Consider the following 20,395-nt stretch of genomic DNA (forward strand, 5'->3'; position numbering starts at 1 on the left):
ATTTCTAAATTATTCCATTCCTTTTTTACTCACAATTTGTACAGTGTCCCAACTTTTTTGGAATCGGGTTTGTATTTAAGTATACATTTTAGTGTAATAAGTAAGTCTGTGTTTGGTACATTCCTGTCAGTTAAGGTCAGAGTCCTATTAGTCCCAGTGCCCGCAAGCCGGCACACAGCAATCACAGTTCTTTGACTCTCAATGTGATTCCTTCCCATCAACCTCCGGGAAATAGTCCCATTGAAATTCCATTACAGCTGCCATCATGGCAGCCTCGCTGCTTCTGTTGTCAGTAAAGGCCTTTTAACACAGCAATCAGACTTTAGAGGCAGAGGGTGTCTCAGATGAGATGTGGCATGTGGATCTTTGGCTGACCTGTCTGATTCGCGTGGAGGGTCGACTCTTCAAATGCATCCATTCACACACTTGGACTTAATGATATTGAAGTGAGGATCAAAATGGGCGTCATGATTGTTTTTTAACGTTATTTTCTCTGTCTAGTTTTTGGAACAGAATGCCTTATCTAATCAAATATCATCACAAATCAGCCAAGCAAAGAACAACAGCAAGGCAAAAAAGTCTATCCTCCAATTTAGTTAAGATAGAAATATCTTAATAACTATTGGATGCCATGATATTTTGTGCAGACATTGATGGTCCTTATGTTTCCTATGGATTTACGGGATTCTCTGTCTTTTCGTCTAGCGCCACCATGAGGTTTACATTTGTCGTTTTGACTAAAATATCTCAACATCTACTAGATGGATATAATTAGTTTGTGTTTAACCAAGACATGTTGGAATAGGAAAAGAAACGCAAAATGCAATTAAAAATTCATAAAATAGTTTCTGCAAAAATCTAAAGGGCATTTAGAGACAACCCCCATGTATTTATATATATATATATATATATATATATATTCATTCAACATTTATTTCCCAGCTGTGTCATAGGTTAATCTCATATCTCATGGTCACTCTTTGCTCTGTGCCGTGCTGCAGCTTTATTCACTTTACTGCTTAAACATTATTACATTAATATACACACACACGCACACACACACACACACACACACACACACAAACACACACACACACACAAACACACACACACACACACACAAACACACACACACACACTATGTATGGTAGAGAGACTCTGCTCTGTAAGATGCCTTTTGAATGGAAAAGTGGTTCTTCACATTTCTCTGTTTTTTTATGCAGCAACTGTGTTTTTGGAAGGGATGCACAAGGACTATACCAAGCAGGACAGACTCAACCTAGATCTCCAAGGGAAACTGCTAATTTTTACTGATATTGTACTGAGTATTTGTCCTTGTCAGCAGTAAAATCAATAAGTTGATATGTCGGCCGATATCAGCTTATCAAAGATACATTGGTGTATTCCGTTCCATTACGTAACATTACATTTCATTTAGCTGATGCTTTTAACCAAAGTGACTTCCAATAAGCGCATTCAACCATAAAAACTCAGAACAGAGTGGCATAGAAGAAGTACATTAGCTTGAAATAAGAAAAACTACGAAGTGCTACATGTAAGTGCAACATGTAAATGCAATTTGTTTTTATATAACCATCATCTTTATAGCCAAGGTGCAGTTGGAAGAGGTGTGTTTTTAGCCTGCGGCGGAAGATGTGTGGACTTTCAGCTTTCCTGATGTCAGCTTGTTCCACCATTCAGGCGTATTTGTTGCTAATAAATAATAAAAACGTTGTACAGAAATGCAAAAGATATGTTTGAGGTCATTTAGAATGTATTACAAATTGCTCCTCCACTACATTTATCTGACAGCTGTAATGACCAAATTGTCTTATTGTTAATTGTTGTACATTGTTAATTGTCTTAAGATTCATGGGATTAAATCAAATTTAAAAAGGCTTTGTGATAAAAAGAAGAATGTTGGCCGATTTAATTTTAACACATTTTGAAAAAGTAAAATATTGATATCCGTCAGTCCGGCTCTATTCATCTTCCTGATTGTCTTCAAGATTCATCTTCAAAAGGAAGATCTGACACATTTTACACTACATGTATATTTTATATTACATACATTTTTAATTTTTGTGTTTCGCTTCATAGGAGTTCGTACAATATTCATTCACATTATCTATATATAGTAAATATAATTTTCATTCTTTTCCAACTTTATCTTTGGATATTCTACAGTACCTAATTGTGTTTACAGTGTTGACTGGCTTTTATTTTCATCATGTAATATGTAATGTATGGTATTTCAGAGTTGAAAATGAGATGATTGCCATGGCATCAACTTATAGAAGAGGTGGAAGAAATATTCAGATCTTTTTTTTTTTTTTTAAAGCAAAATAAAAAAATAAAAAAGTACTAATACCACACTGTAAGCTAAATATATATATATATATATATAAAATTTAAAGTAGTCAATGCAGAAATATCCTCACCTTTTAGAAACTGGAAACGATGCAAACAATTCCGTCAATCAACTAAATGTTTAACAATCAGCTAATCATTTCAGCTGGACTTATATTGTTGGGTAGTTTAAGAATAACTAAACATTTAATTTATTTTATTGTTACAAAATAAGAAGAAAGTCAAAATATTATTATTTTTTGGTGGAAAATATGAATTTGTAAATGAATTTGTAGCTAAAGATGTCACATTAAGGTAGTGGAGTAAAGTGCATAGACAGACATATAGAAACTTCTCGCAACTCACCACGCTGTGTATCTGCGGCTTGCGTCTCTTGGCCAGGTCTATGATATTGATCCCGTTGTAGTAGAGGTTCTCCATGCAGCCGTGGAAGTTCTTCCTCAGAAAGGTGCCGGGTTTGCCAGGCAGTGGGATGCCTCCAAAACTCAGCTTTGAAGAAGGGAAAACCGACAAGGTGGACCTCTTAGCATCAGATGCAAGTCAAGTCAAGTCTTCATTATTTACAGTATATAACATGTTTAAAAACAGCATAAGCTGACCCAAACTGGTTGTCAACCAGGGCAGATGGGGTGACGTGTGCCTTGATACGTAGATAAGCAAGAGCAGGCTACATAAATAAAAAAGTCAGGGACAAAGAACATCACAAAACAACTTGCACAGTAAAACCAGCGTCAAAAAAGAAGGAAGTCAGAAGATAGACCAGTAGTAGTCCAGCCTTAACTTCCATTGTGAACGTGCATCATTTTGTAACACACGTTATAATGCTCGCCTAGCTGCTAGCATGGCACGCCCTCATACTCGGCTTCTGACTGTCTGGTGGTGCTGACATAAGGTAATTTGCATGTCCAACTCCTAAAAAAGATGGAACAGTAGTGTCTGTAGCTAAAAAAAAGAGCTCAACACACAGGGTGAAAAGAGGAGCTCCAGCAATCTGCAATATGTCAAATAATTTTGAGTTTTTTCAAATCAAACCATGTAAACCTGTTCTGGTACAACCTCTAAATACAATTATGAACCCAAAAACTTGCATAATATGAGAATAGGCAGCATAGGGAATAAAAAGACAGATCAGGAGGGTGCTTGACAGATGCCAGGCAACCTAAGACAAATGTAATGCAGACATTGAGCCACTGTAACAAGTACAAAAATGTATATTCATGTATGTCATTTTCTTTAAAGAGTAAAAAAAAAAAGTGCATTCACATTCTGTTGTGCATTTTGCTGAAGGCTAAAACATTACAGTCTCAAAATACATTCACAGGCATATTCTCACAAGTGGCTGCATGAAAAGCTCAACCAGTGATCCAGAAAGTGAGAAAACATATCCCACTCACTGGATCCAAACATACACTGTAGAGCCACTATGTGCATACAGAATTCTGGTCTGGAGCTATTGTTCATGGTTTGGCATGTTTTGGCATGCTTGGTTTGTCCTTTAGTTCCAACAAAGGGAAATTGTTTCCTTATTCAAGATGACAATGCCCCTGTGAACAAAGAGTGGTCCTTAAAGAAAAGTCTTTTCTTCATGAATTTGGTGTGGAAGAACTTGGCTGGCCTGCACAGAGCCCATCAAACAGCTTTGGGATGAATGGGAACTCTAATTGCAAACCAGGCCTTATCACGAAAAATCAGGGTTGGACCTCACTAATGCTCGTATGGCTGAATGAAAGCAAATCCCTGCAGCCAGGTTCCAAAATCTTTTTGAAAGCCATCCCGGAAATGTGAAGGCTGTTGTAGCAGCAGATTAATGCCCATTGTGGATTTCTATGGTGTAATAAGTATGCATGTTGTATTTCAACTAGGTCTGTAACGATATGCAAGCTGAAACCAAAATCACAACACTAAGATCCACAAACCTGTATCACGGAGTTAGAAAGCAGAATCGCAACACACCCCATCCAACTCCCAGAGTTATCTTTCCTGTCCAGATCCAGTGCTACCACATCTTTAAATTGCTATTAGTATTATTCCTTTTGGTGCCTTATCCCCATTTTGTCTGGTAATTGTAGCCTACTGTAAATACAGCTTAAAACAAGGGGGGGTTTAACATCACAAATGGCCGCTGTTAGATAGATAGAGATAAAGCAACTGTATTTATCCCAAAGGAAATTAAGTTCTGACTCGGGTGCCTTGGTCTGTTTCCCGACGGTTCAGTAAACTGTCGTTAGCGTCTTTAGCACCAGAGTTAAGTGCTGACCGGGCTGGCTGCTAGCTGGCTGGGGGCTGACTGTGGATGTGTCCCCGGGCTGGGGCTGTAATTATAGTGGATGGTTGCTAGCTGGCTGGGGACTGACTGTGGATGTGTCCCCGGGCCGGGACAGTAATGATAGTGTCTTAGCATAAATTCTTTCAGGAAGACTTTAATAACTAATAAGAACTGGACTCCTTCAGTCTGGGCTTTGTGTCTGTCTTTCCTTCACCGCCTCCACCAATGCACATGTGTAATACATCTTTGTGTGTCTGCATCAAAGTCTCACCTGAGTGAAATACATCCCTGAACAAACCGAGCACTCAGGAGGATAGTATAAGGTTGTAAATATGTTGCATGTTACATTTCCAATGTTTAGAAACGGAAGCCTGCTCCATTTTTCCTTTTCAGTTTTTGCAGTCGCTTCTGCTGCTTCTTCCCCGCCGGGAAAACACAACCGTGTTGCATTGTGGTATATGGTAGTTAAATGTTGAGTGCATTGCATGTGCACTCAAACTAGCTGTGCATTGTTGGTATTTTAGAGTGGACTATATAGTGAATGAAATTAACAGTGGAGAAGTTGAACACCATTACAAAATGTTGAAGAAACTATTTCTGTGATAGAAAACAATTTCAAACACAGCTATTTTATCCCATAATAGTTTTAATGATGGGTTGACTATTCAATTTAGAATTTGAATGTAGAATATTCTGGAATTCAAAAGTAAATAATATTTCACCAATGATGAATCAATGTGAATGTCTCACAATGTTAATGCTGTGCAAAAGTCTGTAGATGTTGGCAATCCTCTTGGCAGTCGGTTATTCCTTTGAGACAACAAAAATAACTACATGTGTTTCTTTATTCTTTTGTTCTTCATTTCCCATAACGAAGATGTCATTTCAAAACTTGTTTCTCCCCAAGGGCTTCCAGTATATAGACTAGAAGCTGTTTACCATAGTAGTCCACTGTGTCGTATCTATCTTATTAATGATAGGGTTGCCTGGCCCTCGCTGGATGAATGCATACACAAGAGACATTCACATTTACAAAGCTGCAGATATGTAATTGAATCATCGCAGGGCCTCACCTCGTAGTCCACCTCCAGCGAGTGCCCTTCTCCGTTGGTCTGGAAGTGCTGTGTGTAGGAGTCCACTGTGAGGTTAACCTGCTTGTTGAAGCGCTCTATATGAACCGAGTGCCACTGCTGGTCATCCAGCAGACTGCCCACGGTGACGGCAACGCGGCCGCTGCTGAACCTCTGCCTGCTGTCGTCTGCAGAAACACCGAGAAAACATCCGCAACACAGTGAGAAGCTTCCCATATTTACATCCTCCACAGTGAACATGTACATGTGTGATGGGAGACTGGCAAGTGAACAACTAAGGCAATAAAAAAGCAGACCTACTGTACACACACAATTACATCCTCTTTATTTACTTGGATGATGTATACTAGAATAGAAACAGGTTAATTGGTATGAAGGTATTTGCTGCTTGTATGGTTAATTGGAATACGAATTATGCTGTAAACAGAAAAAATAATTATTTACCAAAACTTTTGGTTTTGCTTGTTTAAACTCTGACAGTTTTCTTATTATCTTTTTCTTTGTATTGTTGTGAATTAAATGCCTTTGCTTGGGAAACAGCAATCTGACAAAAATAGTTCCTCTTCATCTTTTTTTCTCTTGCTACTTAATAAGCAATGATTTAATTTGAAGACATTACCGTGGCCTGGTATGCTCCCATTACTGGGTGAAACTGAAGCGAGATGTATAAACCTTAACATTACTGCAGTACCTCTCAATCGTGACTGTGAGACTAAATTCTTGGGGAAATAAAACATTGATTTGAGAGAGTGAGCGAGAGCGAGAGAGAGAGAGAGAGAGAGAGGTTGGGAGAGCGCATTTCACCTAAGTTGAGGTAGAGGTCCAATCTTCCTCGGTGAAGCTCCAGGGTGATGTAATCTCCTCGCTGCCCCTCTCCGTGCAGTAAAACACCCTCAGCCTGATGGCTTTTGAAGCGAAGCGAGATCACGTCCTTCACCGTTGACATGGACTTCTGGTTGAACCGATACAGCAAGGAGCTTCTGCCGTCAAAGTCTGCCACGTACGACTCTGAAAGAGAATCACAAGTACTCTTGAATCAGTAAAGCACTCTTGAAATGGAAAACATGTTCCATTTGTCTGTAAAAAGTTATATAGGGGAATTTAAGTAAGTGCATTTACGCAGGTACTGTACTAAAGTACAATTGTGAGGTACTTGAGTCTTTTCTTTTCATTCCGCTTTCTATTTCTACTCCACTACATTTAAGAGGGAAATATTCTACTTTTTACTTCACTACATTCATCTGACAGCTTTTACATAAGTAACATTTTCAATGCAGGACATGAACTGATTATTTTATGCTGTGTTAGTACTTTTACTTAAGTAAAGGATCTAAATACTTTTTCCACCACTGAGTGTCATATTCTAGAAAAGTTCTCTCACAATTAAGTCTACATCAATTTCTGAGCTGAATGCATCATTAATAAGCTACTTAATTGTCCAAATGATTTGCTTAACAAAGAAATTACATTTGACTATTACAGTAACTGTTAAGCAATCTCTAATGGTAAATAACTAATCTTTATTTTGTCACTAAGGATGCAAAGAGGACCAGCATTAAGTAATTTAAGATGAGATGGATTAATTTTGGTTTATCCAACTGACACTGATATTGATAGTAAAACGAGATTTAGTTTCAATTTTTTGGGGGTCGATCCGCCAATGCCCGTTCCTTGTGAGATGCCATCTTATTTAAGCCATAACATAACTACTGGCTTCAATAATATGTATTAAATTGACCACAATAATCCAGTCAGCAGTACCAGCGTTATAACAGCCAAACAATTAAAAATATACTAACAACTTTATTTTTTATTTGTATAGCACCTTTAAAAACAACAGCTTACAAAGAGCTTTAACAGAAGAAACAAGAAACAAGAGCATAAAGAAAACATAAGTATACACAGCACACTTATCTATACTCAGTACACTTAACTTTACATAAAACAAAGGATGGGGCAGCTCTAAAGGACAGGAAGGAGAAAAGGAAAATTCACAAGTAGATCAAAGATAAGTGGAATTAGCAAGTTATAGGAGAACAGTCAGTAAAAGGCATAAGGATAAAAAGACAACATCACATAAAAGCCAAGTCTATACAAATGTGTTATAAGAAGGGATTTAAAAGAAGCTACTGATTCAGCTCCAATGTTTAAGTAGCAGTAACAGTCTGAATTGTCTTTCCACAGCCGAGTCAAAAACCATTTAACTGCACAGGTTTAGCAGTCTTCACACAGTCTAGACGGCTCTGATAATCACTGTTATACAACAGCAATCTGACTGGAAAAGAGTACTGTACCCAAACCAGCTACCTGTCTGTCAAAATGGAGTGAATCTCAAACTCTATTACACGTTCTTTCTTCCACTTTCCCCGTTCATCTACAATTGATTTCAGGAGAATCCTGAGGAATAGATCAGCTGCATTCAGTGTCACCTCTATATAATCCTACTTCAGAGAGACAATTCTGCAGCAGAACGAGCTGCATGGCAATGTAACCTTTCTCCGTCTTTCTGGGCAGATTCTGCATTTTCTGTAGGTTAACTTGTTCATCAGCTATATTGTAACTTACTTGGTATTTTCACTAGTTTATAAGCATAGACAAATGTGTTAAACAATGGAGGAACAAGGAGTACAAAAAGCAGGCAGCATTGGTTTTATCCAACGTTAACACACTTGGCCAGTGTGTGGTGGTTGGGCATCATAAAACTGATCACTGTGAGATATTCAGAGTGTGTTTCACAGTGCATTAATTCACTGGCTCATCTAGTTAGTGCTGCTTCACAATGCGTGGGAGAGGTGTGCCAGTGAATCCCCATTACATGTATTTTATGGAGGATTGCTCAGGCTATAATGGTGTCTTTTTATCATGAACTGTATAGTTTCAGTTTGTTTTTATTTGCAATCACGTAAGTAGGGATGTATTTGAATGTATTCTTTCATGATTAAATCTTATTAAATGAATTATGTTCATCGAGAATTTGTTATCTTAAGGGTAATTACTTTAATTGTAGTCATGAAGCCAAGCATTAAAGGCAACATGCACTAGCGGCACGCAATGCACTTTGACCAGCTGTGTCTTGTTTACAGGCTGCTGCTCCGGCGTCAGGAATGGTACATCCCAGACACCATACTTTTATTACTTCTTCTGTCTGGAAGGCACATCTGGTGTGTGCTTCACTACTCAAAGTGTTTGTTTCTACTCCTTTTGTCATTTTTACCGGACCCTCGGCTGTGATGTGCATCTTTCTAAAAATATAACTACGCATGATGGTTGACGCAGACTGCAACAACTGTGATTGGTCTGCTTGGCTGTGGCTTGGTAGCGGTGTATTTCCCACTGCTCATTTCTAGGTTCTCCTTCTGCATAAACAACATGAAATCAAGGATTAATGTTTCCTGCTACAGATTTCTGACCGTGCTTAGAAAAAAAAGGGAAGACACTTTGTTTGTCTCACTATGCCTCTAGAGTTTGTATTCACTCCTAAGCTAATCACTGTTGCTCTCTCACTCGCACTACACATCCTCCCCACGCACACACACACGCCGGACCTGCTATTCTTTTGTAAAGAGATCGAAACACACACCAACACACAAGTTTACACTTCAGTCTACTTACGTAGGCTACGCCAAAAGCTCAGCATAGAGCCTCCGCAGAGGCATAAAGTTCACTTTAAGGGACACATTTGGCACATTTTGACAACTTGAAACCTGGTTTTCAGAAAACCAACCAGAATTGGCCAGGAAATCCAAAATCCAATCACAGCATGACATCCGCAGAGCGGGCGCCCAAACATAGAGGTTTACTTCTCAACGCAGCGGGCCAGGGTTCGACTCCAGTCTGCGGCTGTTTGCTGCTCATGTCTTCATCTGTCCTGTCAAATAAAGGCCTAAAGTGCCCGAAATATTATCTTAAAAAAATAAATAAATGTCTTCTCTCCTTTGTATTAGCTGTCTTTTCAGGCAATTGTGCAACAATCCTCCTCCCCTTCCATCTCTGGGCTTCGTCCAACCACTGTAATTAGAGTTCCTTTCTATATATATCTCTATTTCTATATACAGTGTATACTGTATACACACACATTTCTTATTATTATTAAGAAATGTACAATGATTATGTACAATAAATCTTTGCACATCTGCAATGAAGTCTCTCCTGACTTGAACTAACGTTAAAGACAAAAATAATATGTAAAGACTAAGGATATTGTAGGGTCACAAGTTGCAATAACACAACTAGATTCATTTTAAAAGATTTAACATAGCTAGCTAACTAGCTACTGATACCGTCAGCTCATAACTTAAATGAACTTTTGCAGATTTTCTGTTCAGCTGTACATGCAGATGAATTGCGTCACCTGTCCCTCGCTCCCACCCTACTACTCTTGTGTATATTAGTCTTGGGTAGACCTGGGCAATGTGATGAAAAATAAGATAGATAGACGATATTTTTGACCAAATACTTTGATGTTTTGGCAAAATTGTAGGGTTGACTCTTGGTGCTTTCACAGAGTTTAGATATACAATCATCAGTAATATGAAATAATTACTAAGTGGGTAAAGGCAAATAATAAAACAGCTAGTGAGTCAGACAAGTTCAGAAAATGACATCTCTTTACTGTTATGCAGCCTTTAAAGCCAGGAAAAGACGCTTTGTTGCGTTGCATCACAATACTACGATATCCAAAATTGAAGACGATATCTAGCCTCATATGTTAACGTCAATATCATGTCGATAAATTGCCCTAGTCTTGGGATTCTCTTGTGTCTGATTGTCTGTGTTTGTTCCTGGCTCTCTGTGAATCTTCCTAATGTATAGTTTTTTCATTTTTTTTCTTTCTTTTTAGTGTTTCTGGATTTGCTTCTGTTGCCTGTCTGGCAACCTGCCAAACCTGACAGGTCTCGTGCTTTTTGGGTCCTCCTTTTGATCTCTCAAGCCGTGGCAGCTCCCCAGTATCACCAGGTGTTCCAACATGCTTCTTAAGCTGTTTTGAAAGTCTTATTCTGGATGTGTTGAACGTGGAGAAATCCCTGTGCATGTATGTTTCACAACCAGGCTGTTGGGTTTTTGATTAGTCATTTCACTGCTGTCTGAGGTATGAAACGGTGTGTTAAAACCAAGTGAAGAGAAAATAGTCCTCATTACTCTCCATCAAGAGTGTAGCCACAGAGCCAGATTTAAAAATGAACAAATCCTTCAAGGTGGTGCAAACCACAGAGGGGTGATGTGTATACTTGAGTGCTTTCAGAGTGTGTTATTAACTGCAAGGGGTGTGTTACTCACTGTAGGAGCAGCCGTACGCCTCCAGTCTGAGGCCCATCCAGCCACTAGGGTTCCAGTCGAGAGGCACCAAACGCAGGAAACGCGTTCTCACTGCGTGGGACAGCTTGTTCTGGACAACGGCCTCCGAATTCACATTCCCGACAAATCTCTGCGGGATCACAGACGGACAAAAACTGTGGTTATGACCAAAGGCTCCAGTGAAAAACAAGAAAATGACTCAGATTTGAATTGTAATATTTTCACCAGGGAGTACTTAAACACACATGTTTTTTTTTAGCTTAATACTTGATATATAGGCACAGTGAAAAATACATCTAAATCCTTGAATGGCACAGATAACAACTAAGTGCTGACAAGGCGAAGCCAAGGGCAAGGTCTTCTTCCTATCCTTGAACATACTATTTGTTGTAAAGTGATAAGAATTGTCGTGTGGTTTAGACATATCTGTTCTAAACAGATCCATGTGAGAAGGAAGGAAAATCACCACTGAGGCAGCCGGGGGCAATAAGGGCTCTCTTATTGTTTCTTCTCCCTGCAGAGCTAAATACAAAAACCCCTGAGTACAATTGTGAGATGTCATTCTTCTTTTTCTATTCTATCCCTCCTCTCCTTTCCATCTGCACCAGACAATGCCAGGAGACATAAACAGTGAAACAGAGAGAGTGAGAGATGGAGGCAGAAACAGAGACAAACAACCTCTCCTCTCAAATGACTGATTACCAGCTTCTTCATAACCCATTCTAGGCAGGTGACATATCAGATCAATAAGTACTCCTACTACAAAGAACCAAAAATATAGATCATTTGCAGTGGAGCTCCAGGCGTTTGTGGACAGAACACTGTCAGACAAGGCTAATGATTCAACTCTCCGCAACAGCAGAGACACAATTACCAGCGGCACAAATGACCGTCCGAGGATTTTAGAATGCTGCAAAGAGAAGCATCATTAAATGCACCCGGATGCTGCTTCTTGGTAGATAATCAAGGCAACAGTGCGACTGTTAAGGCAGTTATTGTGATTTATGCCACCGTTTTCCCATTTTGAGCCTTTTAGCGAGCGAAGCGTCATGGCTGAATCTTAGCACACATAGGAGCCAGGCTTTTTTACACATGCACAGTAATTCATGTCTGCATAGGAAGGATTAACAAATGGCGCTGGGGCTTATACATACAGTCAAAGCAAATGTATTACTTTAGCACTGCAAACAGCTTTTAAGGCAAACTCAATGGGTGGAACACATCGGCCTTGAAAAAAACCCACAACATACATATTCACGACACTTCAAAAGCAAAAAAAAAAATCAAAGCTGTCAGTGTTTTATTGGGAATCCGGCTGATGAAAGCATGCCGTTAGGCTTGTCATACAGGGCTCCAACCACAACCTTGTTATTCTCAGTCTTTGTGTGAGAAACGCTACGGTAGAAGGCTGTTTGATTGTTCCACATTGTACATGTAGCCTAAAGCTTGTACAACATTTCTTAAGAGCGTATTCATATAAAAAAAATTCAAAAATTCAAAAATCAAAAAAAAAAAAAAAAATGTTTGGAATAAAAACACCCTTTGTACTTATTTATTAGTCAAAAACATTGAGGAGTCCCGATTGTCTGCTTCAAACATTGTTGCAACTCTGATTGGAAACACCCCAATGGAGCTAATGACAAGAACAGAAATATAAAAATATCTGAGGTTATTTAACCAAAGCTGTTGTAGCTTTGGCAGGAAAATGTGTGGACATATAGGATGCAATTGCTAAATCGAGGTGGATGTCTTGTGTATGGTATATGCTCGGTATACAGCTTGTGAAACTCTGCGTCTTCTTATTTTTGTTATAATCATTACCACGTCTTTCCGCTCGACTCCCAGCTGAATGTCTGGAAAATGTAATGAACCAAACAAATTCTGATTAGGGCTGCACTGCAAGCATTCTCGCTATTCATTAGCTAACAACACTCAGGCACGTCAGCATGAGTCATTGGTATTCAAGAGCATTACCACTAAAGGAACACCACTGAGGCTGTCCGGCGCTATGACGTTTGTTTTTGTTTCCTCTCTGGAAAAAAAAAACTTGCAACAGAACATCCTGTGTGTTACAGCTGGGAGATGAAGTGTAGTCTCATACACAGCCCGGAGGGTGCAGAAGATTTTTTAAAGGTCCAGAGGAACGAGGTCGGTCCTTATCCACATAAACAGCCCTAACCCCACTGTGACTTCATTATTTCTATTCATGCTTCTGTCACAGCGGAACAGTCTCCCTCCCCATTAATTAAGACTCTTTACTCTTCCTCTCCGGTGATGAGCTCCCTAGTGTCAGTTTTCCTTTCTGTTGCATACAGCACTAGCGCATACGTTTATTTTAATCAATTCCCTAGGGGGAGGGGGGATCCTGCTGCCAGCGTTGAAGATGCTACAGTGTGTTCCGAAAGGTCATTGACCAGTTAAACAGCCTAAGGGAACACATAGTGAGGAGAAAGCTACGATGTGACCTTGCCACGAGTGAATATGCTACAGCAATCCCTGACTGCCAGTTAGTCAGCAAGAAGTCCTGTGACCAGGATCAAAAAGAATATATCCTCATGTATCATATATGTCTACCACACCTATTGAGTTACATGTTGGGCTACAGTTATGTGAAGGTACTGTCAAGTTAATATAAAAAAACAAGTCTACGGCTGTTGTCGACTGAAGAAATTATTAGTCGACTAACACTATAATTTTGTCGAATAATCAATTTAGTTAATTTAATTAACAGGTCTGTAAAAGTAAGTCATGTAAAAGTACCAGCATTTAAACCTTTTTTTTTACCAAAGATGTGCTTATACATTTCTTGGAAATAAATCATTCAGCATGAAAAAAAGCATGAAATAATTTACCAAAACGACCGGTTAGTCGACTCATTGACTAAGAAGGGGCAGCCCTAGAGTCTACAGCCACACCAGCAGTCCTGTGAGGCTACACATGATGCTTTTGGCTCAATGTTAACATCAGCAGGCAACTGTCACCGGCGCTGTCCAGGGTGCTCATTCGTGAGCTGTCCTGGGTGTTAAATGCTCGGCTCAATCCTGCTGGTGAGGAGTAACAGCAGTTTGTCTCGATCACATGTCTCATTTTCCTCCACTTCTATTCTCATAATATAAAATTCCCGTTGTTCCAAAGAGTTATCTAGTTATTATGTTGTTGTTAAAACATCCTTCTAGCAACATTGCCGGCAACATCTTCACAATGGCAAGTTTAATTTATTGTGTTAGCACACCCCTCCCCACAAAAAAGAAACACAAAACAAACACACACATTTTTGAGCTTTAGAACTCATTGCAGCGTATTGGAAAGATAACTAACCTTACACAAGGGTTCAACAATCAGCCAAACTGCAGAACAGCAGACATTCTGCATCCAGGCTGACGAAGACTATCGCACATTTACCTATTCAGGCTATTAAGTTTTTTGTTGAATTTCACACTGAACGTGTTTTGTAACTTGGTGTTACATCTAAAAAAACAAGATGCCTTCTACGGATTTTGGTGAACAACTGCCTGGAATTATGGTGAGCATATGAACAATGACACAGCTGCACTTTTGCAAGGACACATTTTGTCAAAAGAGAGAGAAGACAGAAATAAAGGCCAGAAAAGTTAACCCCAACTTAACCCCATGGGTGTAGCTTACATTATGAAAAGGATCTGCCAACGCAGATTCCTATCACCATAGTAACTCGCTCTGTCTGCGTGCACAAGGCGAGAGAGAAGAGGGCCCGCTGCTCTGTTCACAGCGGCATGTTGGATGATCAAAGCCTTTATATAATGACAATACCTCCAGCTATTGAATGTATTCCTCTCGCCGTCGCCCTTCGTTTAGCTTTCTGAATAGTAGCCGACATGACGTGACCTGCTGCAAGCTAAATTAAGACGTCATCATATATATATATAGGAAAGCCTACCTAGGACAAAAAAAAAATACATTTAGGTCTACTGTTTTGGAAACAGTTTCAAGTTTTGGAACTTGTTGCTGCGGAAAGGAATGATACAAAAGTAGTATAAGTAATGCATTATTGCCCGACACTGCTAGCACTAAACACGAATGGCAGCCAAGGCTGATGGTTATTTCATTTTTGATATATATGATAGTGCAACTGTATAGTGGATGAGAAGTCAGAGGTGCCAAAAGTTTGTCTTGATCAGAAGTCCGATCATACGGCTCTCCATTTATTGTTATATAGTTACAGTTATTTAGTTCAATTGTCCTTGAGGGTCCTGTTGGGCAACATTACAGGCAATATTCACAATAGCAAGGTTCATGGGCTAGTAACTTGGCTAGTTGGCAATAAACTCAAATGGCAACCGGCTGATGGTATTCGGTGTAGGAAAAGCTGAACTTGTCCATGTGGTGATAGTGTTAGATGAGAAGTCAGGGGATCATCGACGTCAGAAGGATTGCTTCCTCTGGTGACATTAAATATCTCTACAAACTTTCTGTGGGTTCACGGAAGCCCAGTCTCATGGTAGTTTGTGAACTGGTCACGTTAATGTTGTTATTTTTGTGTGTTTATTACGAATTTTGAACTTTTTTGAAATTATTTTAACGGAAAACCTATTTTATGATTACAGAACGATTAAGTTAGCAAGTAGTTTTTAAAAGTCAAAGGTTGGTGAACAGGGAGGTTGGTGGGGGCGGTGAATGGGTCAAACAACACAGGACTTTCACTCCAGAGACCGGGGATTGTGGCCCGCGTGTTGCAGTTCCTTTCCGCGTTAATCTCTTCCTAACCACAACCGTCCAGTTGTTGTGGCTCACGTGTGGCGTTTCATTTCCCCGTTGTTGCGTGCCACAGAGACTGCGGGTCGTGTGCCTGTGCCCGTGGATTATGTCTCACGTGTAGCAGTATGTCCCATTTTCGCTGGCGTGTTTCATTTTGCCATTGTTGCGTCCCCCAGAGAGGATTGTGTCACGGCCCGAGCTATTATCACTGTCCCGCGTGTTGCGTTTCATTCTGCCGTACCCAAGAGCAGCCCAGTGTCATGGCGGTGTGTGAAATGGTCACGTTCGAAGATCGTAACTTCTACACGAAATAAACGGCATTAACATGACCTGTACACAAGTCAACAAATCAAAATAACGTCACCATTTCACAAAATTGCGTGAGACTGGGTAGTTCATTGGCATCGGAAAAACATTCTTCCCAGTGAAAATGTCATCATTCATCTCACTTCATTTGGGAATCAGAGATGGGAAACTGCTTCTAGATTTTGCTGACAGAGTTTCCCAGTTGGTGCCACCTTGTTGACATCTGACGTACAGAAACACGGGCGATGATCGTTCAAATGTGTTGAATGCTTAGAAACTTTTCCGAAATATGGAAAATTCACGCACGCATGCAATATATTTTGCCAACGTCCTCAATGTGCCATCAATTTAGGTTATAGTTTTCCATTGGTTTCAACAGAGTAACTTAAATTAGATATAAAAGTTGTATGCTATTGCCAGTAACAAGTAAATCAAATAAAGTCAAACGTAGGCCTATGTTTTGAGCTCTTCTACAAACTGTAGTGAGGAAAATAATGCATAATTTAAGAGCTTTGGGGTGTTTTTTATTGTCGCCAACATGTTTTCACACACCTGATGCTCTAGGCTATGCCCAACAGTTGGTGGCAGTAATGCAACACAATGTCATGCCCAACACCAATATAAAGAAAAGAAGAATGCATCCCGACCATGTGAACGCTGGCAGTCGGAAAAACAATGTGATATAAGGGGCCCCTGATGTTTCCAGGTGGCATGAATGCACCAACAGATGACAATCCATCTACAGTTAGGTTATTTAACTCATACCCACAAATCAGAACCCGATGGTGGCGTTAGATGAAAAGTCAGGGGATCAACAAGTCGGTAGGATTCAGCCAACATTTCTGTGAGAAAGGCTGTATAAAATTGCAAGTGCAATCACGAGATACAGATACTGAGATAAAGTTAGCATTCATGCAGACACATTTTAACCCTTGTTAGATTCCCCTTTACCTGAAGCATTGCAATTGATGTATAAATGCCCTCCTTATGGACAAGAATGAGTTTCATAGATTTATTCACAGCTGCATTTAAAATAGATTTTGGAATAAGACATTACACGGGTAATGAATGTAATCTGGAACCCACTGGTACAATACATTCCTCTTCCCACCTATGAATGTTTGGAGAATCCATCTAATTCACCATTAAATAGATTGCAAATATTATACAGGGAATTAGGTTAAAGCGGGATTTAAAACAGGGGCTCTGTGATTTATTATAATTAAAGACTTACTTTGAACATTTAAATTTAAAAGTACCATCAAGCCAAACACCTTTTTCTTTTTAAGGAAAAACATTCACTGAGTAAGGATTTGTGAGTCACTTTGAGTTTCACAGCCCATCAGCTGATAAAAGTCCACACTTCATGTCCTAAAAGCGTCAGACATAAGTCATTTTCACAGATTTTCTCCCATGACTTCCACTAATTAGGTTATTATCAGCTTGTAGTTGTGCCATCATGTCCTTTCACATGTTCCTCTTATACTTTCTAAGGCTTTGCTCAGAACACTCCCACAGACAGGAGACTGGTTGCGGGAACAGACGGTGATTACACAGTTACTAAAGTGATGAGAAAAAACAGGCGATTGAATCGTTAAAGATGATCAAATGGAGACAAAATGCGTGTTTCATGTGTTTGTTTTTTTAACCACATGTCAAAGCTGATTTCATTTCTATTTTCAGTGTTTTTTTCCGGATGTCTCAAGGACCAGTGGTGGAGATGTCCTTCCAACCCTTTGATCCAGAGCAAGATGCTGTCCAGATGTTCCATAGTATTTGCCATGGATATTAATGGGCCTACGAGGATGGCCATTGATTTTGGGGACCGACTTTTTCTCTAGAGCCAACATCAGGAAGAAACCTACCCCCAAACCAATCTTTAAAAAAACAGTTGTGTACACAGCCTGTGTTGTGTACCCACACAAAAAGGCAACTTTGAACACAAAGCATCTACTCATTTATTAAATTGATAGTATTATCTACAGTGGATGGTGGTCTGCACTTATCCCACTTTTGGAAATAAGAGTATAACCGGCAATGTACTGCTGTGGAGGGGGCCACACAGTTCAGTTCAAGTATATTGTCATATGCATATTAGTACAGAGTACCACAGCAATGAAATACAATGTGCCTTGGCACTCTCCCAGCACTAGTTAAAAAAATGATTAAAAATAACATAAAAAAATAAACAAGCACAGTGAGACAGTAACTAAGCTCACACCTCAGCCATCCTTCCTGTAGCTTTATTACCTAGTAAAAACTATCCCTGAAATGTGATGTGCACGTGGGGATGCTCTGCAAATGTCTAGAAGGTGGGAGAAGAGATTGTGTGAAGGATGACTAGAAACCTGCAGCGCCTTGTTAGAGCTGCTTTTCTAGGAAATGTTTTGGAGCGGTTCAAGTGGAACCGCAAGGATTTTGGCTGCAGTATAAAGTATATTATACTAATATACTGTATATTATGCTAATATTTTAATATTTAAGAGCATATTATATTTGAGCCACCTAGATTAAGAATCTGTATAATTTATGTGTAAGCTATGTTTAAAATATTTTCACCCTTTTACCATGCTGTCAGACAGCCCTTGAAGGGGAACTGAAGCATCCATCTCTATTCAAAGCCACCGGACTCTTAAGACAAAAACAGTAATTTAACATCACACCACCAAAAAGGATTTGCTGTTCTCCAGCTGCCTTGATCGGTTAGTTAGTGTTATTGTGAAACTTACAAACACACTAAATAAACACTGCAGCATCTAATAGATGCCAGGAGGATTGTCAACCTTCAGCCCCTTTTTTATTACAGCTCATTTTTCCATGGAGCTAATTTGGCTCGATGTTAGCTAAGAATGGCAGAGAGCTAGCAGTCATATCAGCAGCTGCTGCTGCTCTCTCATTAGTCCCCCTCAGTTCAGTTTCTGGCAACGAGCCGTTACCTTTGAGCTTCACTTGTTAAAATGCCAGTCGGATGTGAGTAAGTACCAACCAAAGGTCTTGGTGAATGCTGTGGTTAGTCAGCTTGAGTGTGCATTTCCAAATAAGACATTTCTAACTAATTGGCTGACATTCATCCTGCACTATATAAATTATACTTTAAATCCAAGTTTACATAAACACCACAGAAGAGATGGGAGGAGTGAGGGTTATTATATTTCAGTAAATATAAAGCTTAGTCACGCCTGGTTTTAATGCTTGCCAGGTTTTGAAGGATAATACACTATGATACAGCGCTGTATGCCGTGGTTGAGTGCTTTATTAAATTTGAATATTTGAAATAAGTCCAGCAGTCTTTTTTCTCTTATGGGTCACTTACAAAAGGTGATAGCTGCTAGTCATGGTGGTAATATCTATACAGAATGTCTCGTCTTCTCACCTCACAGCATCTTTAATTCCTTTCAAAAACATAACGGTATGAAGACGGCCTTGATCACACATACAGTAAATGTCTCACTGAACTTTGCTCTATAAATATTTCATATTAGTTGCAAGGGAACTGTGGGAATTTCTATTTATTCTATGGCACTAATTCAAAACTGACTTAGATACTGTGTTCTTGTTTACATTAACACGTTGATCTCTAGTTAAATATCTGTAATGGCACTGGTTTTGCCAGATGGTACATGAAATCTGGTGTGAGGCATCAGCAGACTGAGCTGCTGCTTAAGGGCCCCACGTCCATCAGGGGCCCACAATATGGGTAATTTACACATATGAAAAGCTCTGTTGTTATATTCCAACCCTCCATAATGAAGTAGGATATGTGTTTGTTTAAGCAATTTCTATTGCTTTTCTTTCTCAACATTTACACATAGCAAAGATGACTATATGTTATGTATATATATTTATATATACACACACACACACACACACACACACACACACAAACACACACAAGCACACACGCACACACTTTTGGTGCCAATCAAAACTACCCATCTTAAACTCCTTGTAAGCTGACCTGCTGTTAAAAAAAAGGTAAGGTATTTTTTTTTTTTAACAAAAAAGCTGGCCACTGCTAGTAAATGTTACTCAAACGGAAGTAAAAAGTGAATTTGGTTGGGGACTATGAAGCTGTGTTAGTGAGAGTAACAGTGTGAAAGTGTAACAGAGCTTTTAAAGGAGGTGTTTGACTTTAAGATCTGTTTCAGAGTTAGAACCGTTCTACTCAACCTGGTGATTTGATCTAATCTTCCTATATTTCAGCAGATTTTATGTTAAAAGATGTATAAAGATCAGTACTTAAAAACTACCCCCAACACGTTCGTTACGTAGGTAACGTCAGATTATATGAGTATAGGCGTAGCCCTCTAAGGGCTACGCTATTGGGTTTATC

The 20,395-nt window shown here is 39.4% G+C and overlaps 1 protein-coding gene and 1 long non-coding RNA gene across 2 annotated transcripts in view; one reads left to right on the forward strand and one right to left on the reverse strand.

Annotated features, from left to right (window-relative positions):
• The window catches only part of LOC117952843, a 13,677-nt gene extending 10,309 nt beyond the window's left edge, over positions 1-3,368 (forward strand). The window contains exon 3 of the long non-coding RNA XR_004658518.1: positions 3,137-3,368. This is a non-coding gene — a long non-coding RNA (uncharacterized LOC117952843). The remainder of the gene's footprint in view (positions 1-3,136) is intronic.
• The window catches only part of cntnap5a (contactin associated protein family member 5a), a 95,470-nt gene that overhangs the window by 49,262 nt on the left and 25,813 nt on the right, over positions 1-20,395 (reverse strand). Inside the window, exons 4-7 of the mRNA XM_034885411.1 lie at positions 11,005-11,152; positions 6,532-6,735; positions 5,710-5,894; positions 2,716-2,859 (exon numbers count right to left, since the gene is read on the reverse strand). Coding sequence (XP_034741302.1) covers positions 2,716-2,859; positions 5,710-5,894; positions 6,532-6,735; positions 11,005-11,152 — 681 coding nt within the window. The remainder of the gene's footprint in view (positions 1-2,715; positions 2,860-5,709; positions 5,895-6,531; positions 6,736-11,004; positions 11,153-20,395) is intronic.

Source organism: Etheostoma cragini, chromosome 11 (genome assembly GCF_013103735.1).
Source record: "Etheostoma cragini isolate CJK2018 chromosome 11, CSU_Ecrag_1.0, whole genome shotgun sequence".
Classification (NCBI taxonomy): Eukaryota; Metazoa; Chordata; class Actinopteri; order Perciformes; family Percidae; genus Etheostoma; species Etheostoma cragini.